At 39.2% G+C, this 21087-nt stretch overlaps 1 protein-coding gene across 1 annotated transcript in view; it reads right to left on the bottom strand.

The window, feature by feature from the left end:
* The window catches only part of srgap1a (SLIT-ROBO Rho GTPase activating protein 1a), a 76981-nt gene that overhangs the window by 46775 nt on the left and 9119 nt on the right, over positions 1–21087 (bottom strand). The window contains exon 2 of the mRNA XM_057347589.1: positions 3981–4176. Coding sequence (XP_057203572.1) covers positions 3981–4176 — 196 coding nt within the window. The remainder of the gene's footprint in view (positions 1–3980; positions 4177–21087) is intronic.

The raw sequence follows: 21087 nt of genomic DNA, 5'->3' as shown, positions 1-21087 counted from the left end.
TGATTTCGATTCATGAAGCAGCAAAAAACAGCGGTGCTAAAACGCATGAATAAACCATGAGTGTGTTACAAAACCTGGGAAAAAAGTTGGCAAAATGCATGTAAGGCCCATAAAACTGCATTACAATGTGAAGCTACTTTTAAATAACAGTGATAAAAATAGAAAAATATGGTGATACGACATCAGCAGAGGCTTACTGGACCAAACCTTGACCATTGCATGGGATGAAAATGTAGTGATATTAAAGATTTGCAACTTGATGGTGAGTAAAAGAGGAGAGAATTTAATATACCTTTAATGTGAATAGTACACCACAAACCCACATAAAGGAAATAACTGCACAATAACATTTCTAAAATGCACATGACTTCATATTTCAAAGTATTTGAGACTGATGTGATGTGAAACGGGACACATTACTGAAATAGTAAAGTACTTCAGGGACTTCCTAACAAGTCTGAAGGTGACAGGAAACAGAAAGAGGGCAGAGGTAACACACCAGGAAGTGGAAAAGGAAACGGGACATGATGTCCTTGTGTGGATCAATGCAGGAAGTTCATGGGCGGCCCAAGAACTGCCTTACAACATGTATCATGTAAAACAGGCACCAACTCCACTGTAGTTGATGTTATCCTGGGTAATCGAAAGCCATGATGAGATCATTATAGAATCATGTGACATGAACGCAACAGAACTGTGGTCGCACCATTCAAGGACTTAGTACACCAGCGTTAGTGATTAGACAGGATTAAATAACCATTGGCTTCCAGCAGGCCTGTCCCTCCGAAGGGCAACAGCGGTCATGTCATCACCATGCTCAGATGCACAGCTTACATTTTGGGGTACTCTCGAATCCTTGCACAGAGCTCGATTACAAATCTGCAAAGATTGGTGAAAAAAGAAACCAAACAGCGAGGAAAGTTGAAAAGAAGAGCAACTTTGAAAAACACCCCAGGAAGTAAAGACAGTGGAAAATAAGATAAATCTAAAGGACTGCAAATTTAAACGTATACATTAAACAGAATCAACAAACCTTAAATGTAGGATTTTAAAAAAGTCAAATTAATAAATTGTTTAAAGGGATCGTTCACCTCAAAATGAAAATTCTGTCATCAATTACTCAACCAAATGTAATATCAGAGCTGTATGGATTTCTTTTCTCTGGAAAACACAAAATAAGTTATTTTGAAGAATGTTGGTAACAGAAAACTGTTGGTCCCCATTGACTTGCATTGGTTGAGTGTTCATACAATTGAAGTGACTAGGGACCAAAGGTTTTTGTTTACCTACGTTTTTCTAAATATCTTCTTTTGTGTTTTGCATAAGAAAGTCATACAGGTTGATGACAGAATGTTAATTTCAGGTGAACTCTGCCTTTAAGTTAGTAAAAATAAGTTTGACTATTACAAAAATAACCAGTCATTACAAAGTCATTTATTGAGCATCCTTTCAATACGCCTTCTCCGTAGTGCATTATTTAAAAAAAAAATGTGTGTTATGTAAACAAATAAAAGTCATTACACCCCAGCCTGATGAGATTAGGATCACCAGACAAACAGGTCAGCGGTGATATAAATAAGCAATCCAACTACATCAACACTGCAGCCGGAGGAACTTAATTTAGTATTTGTGTAAACATGCATTTGTGTTGACTACACCGGAGAGTTTGAAAACCTTTAACATGGTCCTCAAATAAATGTGCAAGAAAGCACAACCATGCAGCCGAACAGACATAATGTATTACAAACCTTTAACTTTAAGGGCAGAACACACAAAACTTCTCCAATGCCTTACATGCATGCTTCACAGAGAAGTACAAAAGTGGAAGATCTAAGCTGGAAACCCCAGATTCAAAGGTTCAAACTTTGAAATGTAGAACGCATGGTGTGTGACCTATATAAAGGGCGCTATTAGACCGTAACTCACTACCGCTCGTGTGATCTTGCTGTAATAATTTCCATCCCGAGTCTGACCCGAGCATCCCTCCCTGGGCAAATAGCATACAATGCTTGTTAGCTCAATAAACACATGCAATATACTAGGCACCAGCCACCGTGTCGCCACGACGACAGTGTACTCTGGGGGAAAAGCTAACCACACACTGACAAAAATACTGCCGGTTTAGTTGGCTTTTAAGGGTGTGTGTGCGTGTATGCATGTGGACAGAACATACATTGGAGAAATGTTTCTTAGATGGTATTGGGTTCATGATTGAAAACTGGTTAACCACTGCTCTTATAGTTACATAAGACACAAAAATAACTACAAAACTGTATATCGATGTATTTTTATACGTAATAAAATACAATATATTTGCAACAAACTATTTTAAAGTAACCTATTCCTATACCCAACTGAACCACACATTGTAATGCACAAATCAATGAATCTATATTTGTGAGATCCATTGGACATTTGTGTGCATTTACTAATGGTTTACATTTGCATTCATCAGATGCTTTTATCCAAAGTGACTTGCAAATAATTGAGCATTTAACATTTTGCCTTAAGTGCCAAATGACCGATGTGAATGGTCAATATTAATCCTAGCCAAACTCCTACATACAGTAGCTCAAGCAACAGAGTTTCACAAAAAATAAAAACAGAGTATTCAATCCATCACACTTTACTCTGCGAGTCACCAGAGAGGCTTCTAGTGCCGTTGAGAAGATTGATTCTGTTTTCTGCTATGAACTGTGGCTATAATCCCACAGGTAGGGGAAACACTGCGTTTCTTGACAAACAATCGCTTAATCTTCCCTTTCGCTATGGATTTCTGCTGAGCCTGTACACCAGCCAACTTCAACATTGGGGTACAGCGCACGCTCGGCTGGCCTCGTCCTGACGCCATCGGTGAGAAACCAGGCCAGACCTTCGGACTACGGAGCAAACTGGAATACAATGCAAAAACCACAGTCTTGGCCTCTCTACCGAAGCTCTGTGGTTACAAAAGATGCTTCCAAGTTTAGCAGAAAAAAAACTCTTAAAAAGTTTTAAACCACTCTTCGAGCCACTTTGCTGAACAGCTCCGGGATGCGGATATCCCAACTAAATACATCACATTCAGGCACATTTTGATGTTCATTTATTCAACGCACTGCTGAGCCAAGCTGGATTTAGAAATGGCCAGCCAACCTCACAGCACAACAGGTTTTTCCAAATCTCTCAAAAATGTAGAAACTCGTTTCCCTTCTGTATTTGTGCGTCACGCTGAAGCATTATGAATTGGCGAGTTTGGCATCTTGACTTTCAAAACTGTGTTTTTGTAGCTCAACTGGCAGGGTATTGTGTTAGCAGTGCAAAGGTCATGGAAAAATGATTTTAAAAAAGCGTACTTTGTAATGCAAAGTATATCGCTTTGCATAAAATAATCTGCCAAATGCATAAATATCACATTGAAGGAGGCAGACGACATCAACCACAAGCGCTGTAAAGATTCTCCACCGTCATCAGTTGTACTCAGCTGCTGGACTCATTTGGGGCTCTCAAACTGCATTTGGTCTATTTACAGAAGTGAAAGTCAAACACACTTCATTTCATATTGCACCAGCAGTTTCTGTACCAACGTTATGTAAATGTAGAGCTACATTTTCCAGAAAGCAACTCGACTGGAATAATGAGAGCACATTTACATTTCATCATGTCAACACTGTCTGGAAACACACTGAAAATAAATCAGTAAAAATAACAACAGACGAATTATCCAAATTTAGCTGGAAATAAAGGTTGTGCATTACAGCGGTTACAAAACTGACAATAAGGAAAGAATATTGTTAGGCACGACAAACAACATAGTTCATATAAATATACAATACACGTAGGGTGCATTTAATAACTTAAATTTATGTACTCTTTATGCAGGACCATGATACTAACTAAAGCACAACAATTTCAAGTGCACTTACCTCAACCGATGGCAATAAATACGAAGCAAAGTACAATAAATACAAGCAAGCACACAAACGCTCATACACACTCACTTATATTGCTGGTGGTCTTTGGTGCTCCTGGTCTTGGCCATGAAGCGCTCGGCCAGCTTTTCCAGGTTGCGCGAGTACTCCATTTCGATCTCGGACTTCTTGCGGAAGAAGTCCTGGAGGTCCTGAAGAAGCTGCACCCTCATGTCCGTCTGCTGCTCCAGACATTTCTGCTGCTCCACCAGCTGCGCTCGGATCTCTAAACAAACACATTCAGACACAGTCTGTCAGAACACACATTTGTCGCAACATTAAGCATCAAAACACAAATCAGAAAACACGACTGGACACAAATCATTTTAGTTGCATTGCTTGGCTTAAAAAATGCTTTACTGCCAGCATTAGTTCCATTTTGCATTATCAGCAATGTGACGGTAATCTAAAATCATCAGATGGAGCATGTTCCGGCCGTTCCCTGCGATTCATTACAGCCTGAATGAGAAATGGTCCCAGAACAAACCTATTGATTCTCTAAATCTACTCCGCGTACAGCTCGAACAGTCACGGAGGCACTCCACTTCATTTAACAAGCATTTTTGGGCCAAATTACCTCCGGTTTCCTCGTGCGATTGCCCCCTTGTCATAGGGAATGGAGCCCATTAAATTTGCAGCACATTGTGGAAGCTCTCCAGCTCCATACCATAATATACGTTAGACTTCCTCACGTGGCCCCGAGGGACCCAACATGTTTAATGTATTTCTCATAATGTGGGTTTTCTGAACCACAAGTCCACCTTGACAGGCTATAACACAATGCCAGGGTGCTTTAAAACAACTATTTCAACAGAAGAGAAGGTGGAAATTAATCACATGGGGAGAAGTGTGATACGATATAACAGCTGTGCAAGCTTATTACAGAAAAAGAAAAGCACGAGTAAGCAAGAGAACATAAATAACAAGCATAAATAACAAGCAAAAAAGTATCAATGGGACGACAACGGCGCAAGGAAGCGAACAACAACAAAAAAGAAGAAATCTGGATTCGCTAAAAGTCAATGAAACTCACTGAACTCAAAGTATTTGATAGTACAATAATTAGATTTGGTCGAATCTTGTCAGGCAAATATTTATTCCCACGCTGCTAAAATTTTAGGGACGTGCAAAACTACATACTTTTAAAATCGGCTTAAAGGCCACTTGGAAAAACTAAACATGGTTTCATTATATTAAAAGTTTAGTAACCATGTTTTTAATTTGAGAATTTTACTACAAATATCATGGTTAAACTATAAATACTATAGTGAGACCATGGTAAATTTGTGGGTACTATGGTTTTACTACATATAAAGGCAAAACATTTGGGTTACTGGAGTAAAACCATGGTTAATTTTAGTGAGGGGACAACAGGCTAACCGTATATTTTTCTAGAAAAACGCTGCATGACTTAAGAGCCATAACTAATACTCTTAAAAGTTTTATTAAAATATTTATTATATATTTATATTATATTAGACAATACATTTATTTATTATATAATATTATCTAACACACAAATATACATACAGATCTCACAGGAATTCGTAACGATTTTACGAGGTGGCTAATTTGAATGAATTTGTACGATGCGAATCGCACAAAAACATGCGATTATTAAAAAAAGCAATACTGAGGCCCCTCCCCCAACTCTACCCCTAAATCTAACGTCGCTGGCACGAAAGTAAATAGTACGATAACGTGCGAATAAGACTGTACGAATTCGCCACCTCACATAAAAGTGTTGCAAATGACACACCTTAAAATATCATCCTTGTCTTTATTCTGGAATACTTCATCTTGATTGGTCCATCACTGCATTTTAAGGTCAACTGCTTTTCTTTGACTACCTCAGTATCACTATTCTTGTATCAGGATGCCTGAGCCCCCGACGTGGTTAATTTTGCACTAATGACCGTCTGACTGTAGATTCTCGTTTACATAATCTACACCATTACCTCATTCAAAGAGATTCCAGGAGTAACTCTAAACGGTATGAGCTCAGCGTCCCTCATCGGCGGTTTCAAGTGACCCTCCATGATTACAAAGAACATTCCTCATCCCGTGAGGTCATATGTATGGTAAACATCTGCATGGAGCCGGTGTGCTCAAGCATGTGTGAGACCGTGTGTCTGATCAAAGCCCCTGTGATCCACTTCAAACAGAGAGATGGATGCGAGCACCTGTGCGCCGTTTGATACTACACAAACAAGAATCTAATCGGCTCTCCACTGTCTGTCTCAACAGTTAGCTTCAATATTTCCGTGCCCACAGATGGGTTCCCAAGATAGCTAATGGATGGGATGAGCATTTATCTGAGATTGCAGGCTATTCTTTAAAGAGCTGGAAACTATGCGAGCAAACATCAGAGCCAAGCTCCATTTAGAGATAAATGGGAACGCTTTATGAGCAACATTAGACCTTCGGGAAAAGAAAAATGACTTCTGTGACAGACCAGGAAGAACTGATTTCAGTCAGAGCAGACGTCATACGTCAAAAACAACACTATGAAAGACTAAAAAAGTTATTCAGGTAAGCAAATGAGCACTAAAGTAATATATTAAATCAATAACATTGTGTAGCTGAAGCCATTAAACTGACTGATTCAATATTTCGGGCGCTCGTCTTCTGTTCCGCTTCAAAGTGCTTGTGCCAAAAGCCATGTGGGACATATTGTACCAGAATTGTGCATGCAGAGCGACTCATCACCTGTTCCTGAAATAGCAGCATTTGTCAGGAGACCTGTGTTCACGTACAGCATTATTCAGCCATTCGCTTAACTCTTCAAAACAGGGAAAACTGCACATTTCAGTCTTAGACATGTACTACAACTATTAACTATTAAAACTATAAATAGAGACACTGCATGGCAAAAAAAGCTAATTAAAATGATAATTTTAGAACACAGGTAGACAGGTGGGCAGTGGCCGGGGAATATCCACAGCTCGCAGACATCCGTCAGTCCACCGCTTTACTCCAGGGCTCAAAGGCAAGGACACGTGATCGCCCCTGGCTAGATTGATTTTTACCAACTGCAGTCCATCAGGGAGAGTCTACTCACTTCTGACAGTTCAAAGAGCAGTTTAGGACACATTTTAGCTCTAATAAGCCGTCTTGTTTGAGAAACTACTGCGAGTCGACGCGGGACCTAAACCACAGCCCAAATTTAGTTTCATCGTTCCAGGGACGTGAAAAATAAATAGAAAGTGAGCTAAACTTAATCCAAACCTCCTTTTTAGGCCACTCTGAGGTTCCAGATGTCTTCCATCGGAAAACATGTTACCGCATAACTTAAACTCAATGACACATCCGAGGTTTGAGTTAGCTAGGCTATATCCCAAGCAAATACGACAGTGAATGTGATTATTATGCATGAGTAGCATGACTGAAAAAACTAATTGAGCGTCACAAAGAAAAATCCAAAAGAAAGTCAATTTCAAACAGGACTAGGGCTGTCACGATAATTAAATATTCGTCTCGTTGCGATTGTTTGACCTCATCGCGATGGTTTCAGATCATCGCAATTATTGCACATCTCTATAGAAGACACTAGGGGGAGCTGTAGTGCATCTGCATATTGCATATTTTATTGTATATATTGTAACCAAAGCATGGTAATACTTGTAAAATGTACCACCACAACACAATTACTTTAAACTAATTACTTTTTAAACTAAAGCATATACCATAAAAATAACCTGCAGTACAATTTAATATTATTTCAGTGTGAAAACCAGTCTACCAAAATCTCATTAACATAGAAGTAAACTTTTATTGTAGTCTTGCAAGTGAGAAAAAAAGAACAGACTAGAAGCTTTTCTATGACTGATAGCATTTTAATGGCTTCAATTCACTCCTGATCAATTTACTTCATTTACAAGTATTTGGCGGTTGTATTATTGACAGGTAAAAGCCTAAACCTTAAGTATGATGACCCAATTTTTTCCTATGTATTTCCAAGAAAAAGAACGTGGTCTTTATATTCAGAACAATATGGTCGTTTCAAAGCTTAATAAAAAATGTATGAGAATTAAAAGTCAAAGCTCTAAAACAGACAATCGTCGTAATCGCAATGATTTATTAGACAATTAATCGTAAGCCAAATTTCATAATCGTGACAGCCCTAAATAGGACTAAAATTCAAGCGTTTCAGTGATGTCCTGTGTCCAGTGATGTTCAGTGATGATACCACAAATCGAATCTAACAAGACAGCCGGAATGATTTCTGTGTTTGCAGTGCGATACTAGCATTTATCATCCGTTTGACATTATAGATTCGGGCATAATGTCATAGCACAATGTTATGGCAAGACAACTTTATTGATCCTCAAGGGGAAAATCAGATATCCCGTATCTCGTGTAATTTAGCCCGGTAGCAGAAAACACGCTTGACGTAATACATCAACCATCTATGGTGTAACAGGGAGCGGAGAGCAATTTAGACATCATCATTACCAATGTAACCAAAACGGTTTCCTGCACCTCTGTTTAAAACAGCATTTTGTATGAAACACAGACTTTTTCTGTAATGATTTTAATTTAAAGCGAAATTTCACCCAAAAATAAAAATATATACCCACCTTAATTCATTCCATACCTGTATGATTTTCTTTATTCTGTAAAACACATAAGATATTTTGAGAAATGTCTCCGTGGTATTGTGCATATATAATGAAAGTCAATGGGGTCCCAAGTTGTTTCCAAAATATATTTTTGTGTGTTCTGCATAAGAAACAAAGTCATACATGTTTGGAATGACAGAAGCGTCAGTAAATGATAAAATAATCTTCATTTTTGGGTGAACTATGCCTTTAAATAACTTTACTGAAAAAAGAACGAATCAAAGAAAATGATGAAATGTTTGATTTTAACGCCAGCCATTCCAGCAATAAAAAACAGTCTATTCGTGGCTTGACCAAGAAAAATGTGAAACGTATGCACAAGAGTCACAACACAGACTCTATAAAGCTATTTCATGTGGTGACAACTTGAACATGGGGCACATGTGTTGTTTTATCGAAGTGCAGGTCTTCTTCAGCTCCAGCAGGAAGTCTGAACCTCAGAGGTCTGTGTCCAGCTATTAGCTCATTACCATTTCCCGAGACGTCTGTAGGCCTGCAAACACACGCACACACATAAAAGGGAAAGTCTGGCCCTAAGGCTAACTTTGTCTATATGCATCAGTCCTTTGAGTCTGGTCTGACTGTGGTCTACTGACCTACAGAGAAGCAGTTCCTTCCTGTTCAGGGCTTCAATAAGACCAAATGACACCTTTACTGCCTGAACTCCTCTGAACTTCAACTAACTCCTCCGCTTACAGCTGCCCTGCTCAAATTTTACACATGTATCAATAGCAGACGCATGGAAACCAATCCAATGTTTGTAGACTTGTGTTTTTTTAGACAGACGCCAAGTGCAGATGCTGGTTATACGGCTTAAAAAGTGTCATGAATCTTTTAGACATATTGATAATAAAATAAAGGGGAAGTGAGAAAAATCAAATATTAATTTTGTATACAAGTAAAGCGGTTTTGGATTATTTAACTACATAGATATTTTTTTGTAGAAACTCTGAAAACTGTGAACAAAAAAGTCAATGTTTACACAAAGGAAAAATAATTGAGATCCAATGAGATTCAGGGGAAAAGCAGAATATAAATGACAAATTAAACTATTATAAACTAGATGGATGCATACAAAGCTTTACCTTTTGGAAACATACATGGGTATTTTTACACCACAACAATGTTTCCAAAAGGGTTTCCCATCCACTAAAATAAACTGAGCTATTATTCATGTCTATTCTGAAAACCTGCTAACCTTCCCTGTTGAAAAAACATCATATGCTGGGTTAGGTATGTTTTGATGCTGGTTTTCTGGTTTGTGCTGGCCATGTGCTGGTTTGTGCTGGCCATGTGCTGGTCCTTAGCTGGTCATGTGCTGGTACTTAGCTGGTTTAAGCTGGTCCTGGGCTGGTTTAAGCTGGTGAGGAACCAGTACATGACCAACTTAAACCAGCTAAGGACCAGCACATGACCAGTTTAAACCAGCACATGACCAACTTAAACCAGCACATGACCAGTTTAAACCAGCACATGACCAGCTTAAACCAGCACATGACCATCTTAAACCAGCATAAAAACATACCTAACCCAGCATATGCTGGTTTTTTCAACAGTGTTGTGTGTAAGCAATAGCAACAGAGAAAAACTTATAACATGTACACTAAACAGAAGTAAAAAATAAGATCCAAACCAAATATAGTGAAAATGAAGGACCCATTCCATATTAGACAAAAAGTTGATTTATGACCTGACCTGCCATCCAAACCTTTCAGGTTGGGCCGGTTACCGGTTTCAAGGTTTTAAAGTAGGGATGCACCGAATGTTCGGCCACCGAATATATTCGGCCGAAAATAGCAAAAAACACATGTTCGGTATTCGGCCGAATATGTGAAATGGCCGAATAAATTTTACCGAACATGACTCGAGAAACGATCAACTAGCAACCAGCGCAGAGAGAGAGAGAGAGAGAGAGAGAGAGAGAGACGTGCGCTTTATTAATGCCGCAAACATTTTGGCAGTGTGTGTGTGGAGCATTTTAAGGTGTCAGAGAAAGACACAGCACGGGACTTGCCGCACGGAAGTAAATTTCCGAATGAAAGCGTCTTTACCGGTCGGTAACTTGTGTACTTCAGACGGGAGCGGGCTGTCTGACAGTAGCCCCGCCGCTCGCGACATCCTTTGACATCATACAGTGGTCGCGCGCACACAGTCCCCTGTACTAAACAACTTGTCAAAGTATGTTCTGTGCATCCCGGCCACGAGTGCACCAGAGAACAGTCAGCTTCTGTGGGCGGAGTTTGGAAGAGAGACGTGAACTGATATGGTTGTCAGTCAGCATCAGTCAGAATTGCTTGCGTTCGATGTTTTTTTTTCTTAAAATCATTTTGCAACGTAGCCTATAATAATCCAACAGTTTTAGTTTATTTGTATTTTTAGTTTATAGGCCTAATGTGGAATGACACTTTTTAATGAACTGTTTTGTTGTAGGGGTACAGAGTAACTTACATTACATTCTTTTAGCAGTCAGTTATAGGCCTAATTAATATAGGCTATTAAATGTTTTGTTTTAATGTATTTTGTTTTGCTCAATTTTATATTAAGTTGTATTGTATTTTATTGAAAAGCAAGACAAATTTTTAAAAGCAAATTTTGACTATTCAGTTTGTGCAATAGTGAAAAAATAGCTTAATAAATAGAAGAAATGCAAAAACCATATTCGGTGTTCGGTATTATTCGGCCTTCGGCCAAGTGTTTCACATCATGTTCGGCTTCGGCCAAGAATGTTAGATTCGGTGCATCCCTATTTTAAAGAGTCAACCACTACAAGTTTCCACTAAACACCACTAAACACAATAAGCTGTGCTTACACAAAATTAATTAAATCATTAAGTCGTGTTATTGATTTGATGTGTACGTTTAATATATATTACAAAAATCAATTTTCTTGAAAGAATATTATAATTTAAAGGCTTCATTTTTACCTGCCATACGTGCTCTATATGTTGCTTAAAAACAAAATATATTGTGTCCAGTTGAAAAGTTGTTGTTTGTAAACGCAGACGTTTTAAAAGTACGCATTTTAGTGTTGTAATGGTAATACCGCAATATCGTGTAACCATGGTATTTTTGCTTAAGGTTATCATACCGCCAAAATCTCATTCCAGCCCATGCCTACTTTCAGGGAAATGTATGTGTGTAGGGGGGTATGAAAAGTAACTAAATCTAAGCACTCAGACTTCAGTTTCATACTGCAAAAGGAGTCACATATTTTCAGAATAAAGTACAATGTAGCAAGGTGACACTGTGTGCTCCTTGGACTTGCTTTGTTCTATTGTTTGGAAAATGCCAGCGTGACGAGGCTGGAAAAGAGGCCTGGGATAACGTTTCACCTCGTAAACTACGTTTAGTAGCCAAACTGTTCGAGGGAGCTGCCAGGACTTGCCTTCTGAAGGGCCACATTTGGAGTAAAATACTCAGAAATGTTTATAACGCTGACAGATCTTCTCCTGTAATTAGGTGGGGGGTTTTCCAGAGAGATCAATAAGCATCACAAACACAACCTAATGTTTAACTCACAGAGGCTTTTGCCTTATCGCAACCAGAGATCAAACGAACTGCTCGCGTAAAGAATGAAAAATGATTCTGAAAACACCACTTCAGTGAGCGCTGCAAAAATGCACCGGTGGCTCCAAATGCCCTGCAGTGCGGTGTGTGAAGTGAAAACTCAATTCCAGAAACTGTCCAGGAGGGCCCTGCGGACCACACGTGCGGCGACTCAACAGCACACAAGGACACCTGCACTAGTTCAATCCATACACACATCCACACAGTCTAATATTCAACATCCAACTGTAAGGGTCTATTCAGAGACACCTGCAGAACGCAATCCCTCAACAGCTAAAATATGCCACCCCATTAACAGGCCACTGACAAAGACTCTACAATAAAGCATGCAGTCGCTTACAGCTCGTCTTTCACCAGTGAATACTTTTAAGGGCAAGCTACGCCCATGTTCTGCCAATAAAGCAAGCCGGCATCTCCAAACGGCTGGTGTGATCTTTAATCTAGACAGCAAGATGTGCTAAGAGTGACGTGCGGTCAAGACAGTGTTGGTTTAGAGACTGCCACGCCGTACACTGGACGTGGGGCTTTCCGTCGGAAAGCATTAGCATTACCCTGTGGGAGCTCAGTCTCATGTCTGACTGCTCACTGTGAGGGGTCCAGAAAGCACTCAGGCCAAAGTTGCTCGGGTCAACCCGACAGCCCTGACACTGACACCAGAGGACAGTAAAGATGATGGGCAGAAATATGGCTGCGTGTTATTCTTAGAGTTGCCTTGCCGTACTATGCAAATATCATGGTATATATATATGAATACGATAATTGTTTGGCACAGTGGCACGTCCAAATGCAACATTTGGCTTCGCAAGAGAACTTGCTCGTGTTACTTTTAATTGAAGTCATTTAACTGCTTGGCTAAGGCGCAGATTGTGCAATCGTACATGAGTACAGAAACATAACTGCAAAGTAATTCTGCACGGGAGTTTATTGGGATTATTTTGAGAAATAAATGTACCTAATTTTGTGTGCATGGGAACTATAAACCTTTGTCTTTAAAAGAAAAAAATATGGTCACTGTTTTGGACTGAACTGTTGAGTCCATGCCTGGCTCCCCTCACTGACTCCTTTAGGGTGATTTATTGTGTCAGACCTTTTTATTTATACTTGTGCGTTGTTGTCCGTGCCAACGTGCAATTACACATGCCGACTGCTAGTAGGTAGTGTCCACGGGCATGTTGCTGGCAGTATCAAGGCAAGCGCCAAAGAAGACGCGGCTTGTTGCATACCATTGACATATATATTATTGACGTCCGACGGATCGTACGTCAATGCCGCCGCCATATTGGTGAGGGCAAAAGCCAACTACAAAGACATACGTGTGAATGGTGGAGCTGCAGTTTTCTGGATAATCCCTTTAACCAGGTCAAGCAACCTCACACATGTTATATATTACTTAACCCAATCTGCACAATATAAGTGCTATAAGAAGCTTATCCTCTCTGTTATAACTGCTCCCATCGGACACAGCCATGACATTTAATGTAATAAATGTGATATCAAGCTCCTTGTGCAAGCAGTTGGTCATGTTGGATATGTTGACGGAAGTTAGCCTATTCCCACATGCGCTGCGTGATATCACTGCGCCTGCTGCGGCCATGTTACGGCAGCAAACTTCCTTGATTATTACGCCGGAATGAGAGTATAGTTCCTAATCATATCAGCCTAGAAAATCGCAACTTTTCATTTTCCGCCGTTCTTAGCATACAATATAAGTACAGAAGAGTCAAGTTTTAAATAGGAAAAATATCAAAACTCGTTAGTCATTTTTGAATGCGATGCTACTGGTCTAATTGGATTCAATGATCTATGCTAAGCTATGCTAAAAGCGCTATCGCCAGATCGGCTGAATAGATTCCAAAACGGTAAAACTCAACTTATTAACTCAGGGGGAGTTGGAGAATGAGCCTATTTCCAAAAAAAGTGGAGTGTTCCTTTAAACATTCAACTAATATACTTGTATGTGCCTCAGTTACGAATCATAATGTTTATTCAAGAGATTTTTGATGAGTCTTTGCAATCTGGATAAAGGCCTGAAAATTAAACTATGACTGTGATTCCTTACTGTGGCGGTTCACTTATGGTGTCCATTGTTACAATTGTAATTCAATTTAGCATACAGCACAACAAAGGAAGATAAACCATGACAGATTTGAAAAATATTATTGTCCATGAGAGACAGCAGGACAACACATGTGGCCCACAATGAGGCCCATCGTGACCAACTTCAGAAAGAAAATATAATTTAAATACCAAAGAGCCACATGGCAGAGTTTAGTGCTTGTTCGCGTCCTAAATCTTCCAAACAGTGTTGTTTAAAGACATGCCTGCGATCATCTTATTCCCCACCACCTCCCAGCCCTCCGAAAAAAACAACAATGTGCGGGTCTTTTCAACAGAAGTCCAAGGTGGGAAACCCTAGAAGGACAGCGTTTGCATTCAAGTCCAAGCCTGTTGTGCTAGTATATCTATCATGGTATGTTTGCTTTGGGGGAGATGGATTCACCGTAACAAAGACGTAATTAGAGGTAAAATGAGAGAGTCTCAACCCCTCAGGGCAACAGATAGTAGCCTCTGTCAAGCCAGGGACTCTAATTGTAGAGCCGAGGTGACGCTGGAAGCTCGTGGGATGGAAAAACCAGTCTGAATTTGCCAAACATTTGCACAAGTTTTAACTTCATCACCCTTTATGACAGTCAGTCAAAATGGAACAAGTTTCACATTTGATACCCAAATCAACCCATTGTTGTAATGAAGAAAGCAGCCGCTGCGTTCCAAAAACTACTATTCAATAAAACAAGAAATTGGTCACACCTGCCTAGTTAAACAAATCCTACATGCAATGACAAGTTAAAGCAGTGTTTTGACTAACTGATCTTTTTTCACCCTGAGAGCTGGCAGATGTACTATTGACATGCCACGCATTATGTTGAGTTCGCCACTTAACATTACGTCACGTCTGTTTCTATTGTCCTCGCTTTTATGTCAAAGATGGGATCTTCTCTGGGCTGTACACAACAGCTACAACGTACACATCAGCTCGTTTAATTTCAATAGAAGTTTTTACAAAGACTGAAAGGAAATCAGGTGCGTCACTAACAAAGTATAATGAAATATGGAGATGAGCGATTCCGGGAACATTATAGGATGTTTGTTTCTTTTATATATTCAAATGTGTTTAAACAAAATTAAATATTGTAATGCATAATAAAAGTAAGAGATATTTCTAGGGTAATGGCTAATATTTGGTTTGGCACAACAGTGTACATTTTACACAAAACGTCAATTATTTCCACGAAGGACAGGAGGTCAAAAGGCAAAGCTAGTTGATCTTAATTAAGCCACAAATTGACAACCATATGAGTGTCAAAACAATTCAGATAATGTAAAAAAACTGCAAAATTATTTATAAAGTCAAAATTACCCACACACACACAAACAAGATATAAATGCACAACCAAATGCACAGTTTCACACGGAAATGTCTTGTGAAGAGGAAAGTTTGTGTGAGGTAAGGGTTACGGGACAGGGCTTTGAATTAAGGCCTGGGTAACTGTGAATGAAGCTTCTTATCTCAAAAGAACAGCTGGGACCACATACACATATCTGCTGGACAATGAGACAACAGATATGATCCACAAAGCAGCAGGTCTCTCCTAAACAAACACACACACACACACACACACACACACACAAGCGTGTAAAAGGATCCGTAAGAGACATGCTATAAACAAAACCACTGCTGTTATGCTTCAAAACACTCTTCATGAATGTCTTTCTTTCTTATTCTTGTCCTTGAATTGTGGTCTTTATTGAAAGTTAACTCAAAATTACAGAAAAAAAAAAAACATACGTTGTGCAAAAAACACTACCCATAAGAAACATTACTACGTCTAATTGCCTGGCATGAATGGCAGATTAAAAAAACATTAAAATATTATTATTTCCTAAAAACAGAATCAATGTGGTCTAATGCGGATCTATTGAATAATATATACAAAACAATGTCTTCAGAGGTGTATAAAGACCATCCATAATGAAGCGTTATGTTTTTATTACTTTAGAATGAGCTATTTCCATCTATACACCACGGGTCCCCTTACATGGAATTCATGTGTTTTGAAAATACGTTATCTCCTTTGGCAAAGAAGCGAAAACGTAACGACATCTTAGCCCTGTATCAGCCACCGTAGTACTTCAAACGGGAGGGGTAGAGTGAGCCGTTGGTTGCAATTCGCAACCTCACCGCTAGATGCCGATAATTTTCATACACCTTTAAGCTCTGCTATTGGTTTGCATATATCCTACTACATACAAAAGAATTGAGACAGAGCCGCTTGTCATATTCCCTGATGATTGTGTCTCTCAAATCGCAGGTGAGACCCTAAGAGGGTCATTTATCAGGAGTGCTGCTGTCTCCCCAGTGTGCCAAAACCTGCCCTCAACGGTCATGCATGCGCATCTGGGCCAGATGATCGTTCATCACCCCAACGACACGGCATTAAAGACAACAAATCACTCTTCCTCCAGGGAGAAGACAACGCTTCCACGGGTCACGCTGATTAAAATGGTTTGGAGTGTTGGCTCTGTAGCAGGCCCTTTGCATAGCGGAGAAGCACAATATACAGTAAGAAAACACCAAGTGTAGAAACATTACTTCTGCGTGTTACAGGCAAACCACTGCTTCTGGATTTTTGTCTTCACTACTAAAATCAAGCCAGTTCCACCTGAGGAGGACGTGCGTAATGTTGTTTATACTGTAACAAATGCTTATCATTTTAACGGATAAACAGGAAAAGAATATAAAACACAAAAAACATCTATTAAAAACACCTAAGAAAAATGTATTTACATTATATGAAATTTTACTCCAAAACAGGTATACGTTACAATATTTTTTACAGTGAAAAACTTTTTTTATTCAACACAAGACAATACATGTAGCTGGCCACAACAAAATATGATAATAAAAAAATGATATTATTATATAAAATTATCGCCACCTCTGTTTGAAACATAAACACGTAGCTCTGTATACTGTGGTAGGCTATATGAGACCAGTTTTTATTGCACTTATGCTTCTTGTTGTTCTTATGTTGTTCCAATACGCCCTTTTCACAATGACGTCACTTAACTTCCACCTTTTTGCAAAGCAGTGTATCATAACATCCGTCTTGCAACAAACAAGAAGAAGAAGAAGAAGAACTTCCGTTTTGCCGTCGCGCTGGCATTTAACAACAGTGAGAAAAAAAACTGACAGAACATGTATTCAAGTACTTATCCTAGCACCTTCGCTAACACAAAAAGAAAACAAAACACTTACCTTCATAATCAAACAGGTACTGTTCAACGAAGAATTTGTATCCTTTCTCTAGCTTTGATCTTGTCGTTAGCGAAAATTTGTCTGCAAGACGTCGTACATCATCTAGACGTATTTGTGGCAGATGTGCAAGCCACTTGGTAAACTCAATTCTGAGGCGCTAGCGGAAGTAATTTCTTCTTCTTGAGTTTTACTGGCGGTTGGCAAACCAGCTTATAGGTGCATTACCGCCACCTTATGAACTGGAGTGCTAGCGGAAGTAATGATACACTGCTTCGCGGCAGACCGGAAGATGCATGACGTGAAAAGGGCGTATTGTTTCCCTCATCTGTAAGTCGCTTTGGATAAAAGCGTCTGCTAAATGACTAAATGTGATGTAATGTAAAATTGCATGTGGATTGACGTCAAACGGAGATTTCCTGCAAAATCTTTCACGACAGCAGGAATTATTTTATCATTATTTTAAGCTTGCCGTAAACAACTATTTATCTTTACCCAAAAAGTTACAAACTGCAGCTTTAAAGGGATACCCAAAAACGAACTGTTCGCTTTCCTAAATTCCTCAAAATATCTTCTTTTATGTTCAACAGAACCAAAAAATATATTCAATCATTTTTTCTACTATGGTGGTCGATGGTGCCCCAGAATGGACCTTTTTCACAAGACTGTGATGACGCCGTAGTCAACGGTCATCAGCTTTGTCAATGCTCCAAAGTTTTGATATTTTCATTTTTTTATGCATGTACGTTTATAACACTATACTTTGTATTATATTAACTTCTCATTCAATTACGAAAAAACGCTAATGCCAGCGTTTCTTATGCAGCGTCTATGGAAGTCACTGTAAATTTGACTTCATTCTCTCTCTTGTCTGCCCTTATCAGACTCTCTCTATTTTTTCATTTTGTTGAAAGTAGTTAAAACACTATCGTTGAGTTTTTCTCTTGCTATTTGAGCAAATGAGAATGCAAAAAATATATTTGTGGTAGTCTCCCATTCACCGCTATAGAGGTTTACCAAACTATGACAACTATTGTCAGTTGCTAACATTCTTCCAAATATCTTGCTTTGTGTTCAAGAGAACAAAGAAATGTATAGAGGTTTGGAACAACTTAAGGGTTATTCATGAGCGAATTTTGATTCTGTTTTCAAGTCCCCTTACAACTTATGCTGAAAACCACTAAAATGATATTTCCAGAATTCCAAACTCTTGCCATCTTATGACACTTAAATAATATATTTATGTTGCTTCTTATTTTTGTCCTCAGTACATTCGGATGTCGCCGCAAGGCATCTCACTAGGTTTTAAAAAAGAAAAGATGTTCGAAGGCACTAAGCAGCCTTCTGAGTTTCAATAAACCAAACAAACACAATTTCCTCTAACAACAATAAGCACTTCTAACTCTTCCTAGGGCAATTAAAACTCTCATCTAAGCTTTGTAACTCTTCTAGTTGTAATTTGTTTGAGGCGGTGTATTTTGTAATTAAACCCATGAAGGTTTATCACGAACTGCATTCCCAGAATGAACCACTTCTCTCTTGGCAACGTCGCAGCATCTCGTGCAAACACACAAGCTCAAGAGCTTCACTTCTGGATAAAAGAAGCAGCACTTCAATGTGCAGAAACACTTTCGTGTCAAGTCCGGTCTATTTTCGGCACTCGATGTTCTGTGTCCTTGAGTTACTGTTCTCTTAAACAGAGCGGCGCTCCACGCGGCTGTCAGCCCTATTACTTTAAGCCATCATAAAACTGAACCAGGTCTTCTGGGACACACGTCAAAGCGAGCATGCTCCTTTTTTACCCAACCTGAAAACAAAGACCTACATAAAAGCCCAGCTGTGCAAAAACTGAATGTTTTTCAGCGCAATCCACACTTCTTCATTGAATCCTAGTGTTGGAAATCAGCAGAACGCAATGGGGACCGACATCTCCATGACCTCAGAAAACTCCTCACTTGCATTTGAAAGGACGTTTTTCTTACACGCGAGATAAAACGGACGTAAAAAATAAATGGACGAATAACTCAAAAGGACGACCGCAGGATGTCGACAGCTGTCAGTGCCGGAGGCAAAACTACACCAGTGAGCAAGGAGATCGATGAGGGACAAATTCAATGGTGGACTGTACAAACTACTAGACATCAACTAACATTGTTTCTTATATAGGGCATACAGACACAACTGATACCTCAGCTTGTAAGGCTTGTTTAGAGGAGCTGTGCTACATTTATATATCAAACTTGCAATTTCGTTTGGAGGAATAAATCCTAGTCTTGCATGGAAGAATGGTCCCAAGCCATATCTACACCAGACCATTAGAACAAAATAAAGACAAATAGCAAACATTAAAGATTTATGAGTAAAGATCGTACCGATGATATTTGCATTGCTTTGTTTTCCTTACTGGTTCACTTCACAAATGGTGTTTGTTGTTCAAATACAGATATCAAACTCGTAAAAAAATGACTGCTTCAAAAAACTTTGGGGAAAGTGTTCACCAAACATGTAGGATAAAGATTTAAGATTTAAAGAGAAAGAGCTGTATAGACCATCTGTAGCTAGCTGCAGGAGGTACATGTTGCAACTCTGAATGGAAGAGATTTACTGTAAAAAATGCAGCTCTAGTGAGAAACGTCTGCCCATAATAGAGCTATACAAGAAGATAACTAGCTCCATTATCTTTCTCCATATGCTAAAGGATGTATGCAATAAGAGACGTCTCCCACAACCCTGCTCACTGCTCAGCAGGACAGCCACAAAACAACATATACACTAAATATTACGTATATCAAAATCTTTTAAAAAACTATTATGTTGTAATGTTCATGAAGATTAATGTAGATCAAATATCTGATCTCTACAACCATTATCTCTCTGAACGTCTTTAGTCATATGACTGAAAGAAATTAGTGCATTAGTGCTCTGCAATGGTAAAACCCTCTGCGATAGATCATTTCAATCATTAAAACTGTATATAAACTCCTATAAACTTCAGTTTATTATACAATAAAACACAAGTGTGGCCTTAGTAGTTATGCATGAGGGCTCAAGGTCACTGAAATGTAACACAGGGATGATTTAAAGAGGATTTCTTACATTTCATAAAAGGGACAGAATAATAGGCTCTGCGGGTGGAAGACTCAAAAAAGAACTACAGTTCTCAGATTTGTATCAATAAATGGGCTTTTCTTCAGTCGGCGGCTGAAACCACAGCCCCGTCTATAGTTTCTCTCTCTCAGTCCAAACCAGGGCATGAATTCTCTTGAATCTTTCTGACAGCAGCTCACACCCTGACCCCAAAGAGACTTTATCATATGGGAGAAACAGGCAAGCCACAGCAAACAAGTTCCCAACATCAGCTCTAAAAACAGACTTAACCAAGCCAAAATCAGCCACATTAAAAACTGAGAGGAAGGACGTTCTGGTTGCTTCAAGGCATTGTATGACTTGCATAAATAAAGGACAGAGATGTGCCTTTGCAACAAGTGATAATCGATCAGGTTTAAAGAAGACAAAGACTGGGGAAAGCCTTTCTGTGACAATTCATGCCTGACCACTGCCTCCCAAAAGAGCGCCACCCCCAATGATTCAGTGCCAGTGGCCCCAGACATCTTTTTAAGGAGGGTTTATTGAA

Source organism: Triplophysa rosa, linkage group LG12 (genome assembly GCF_024868665.1).
Source record: "Triplophysa rosa linkage group LG12, Trosa_1v2, whole genome shotgun sequence".
NCBI lineage: Eukaryota > Metazoa > Chordata > Actinopteri > Cypriniformes > Nemacheilidae > Triplophysa > Triplophysa rosa.
The sequence above is the reverse complement of the archived record's forward strand: the minus strand, read 5'-3'. Positions and strand labels throughout refer to the sequence as shown.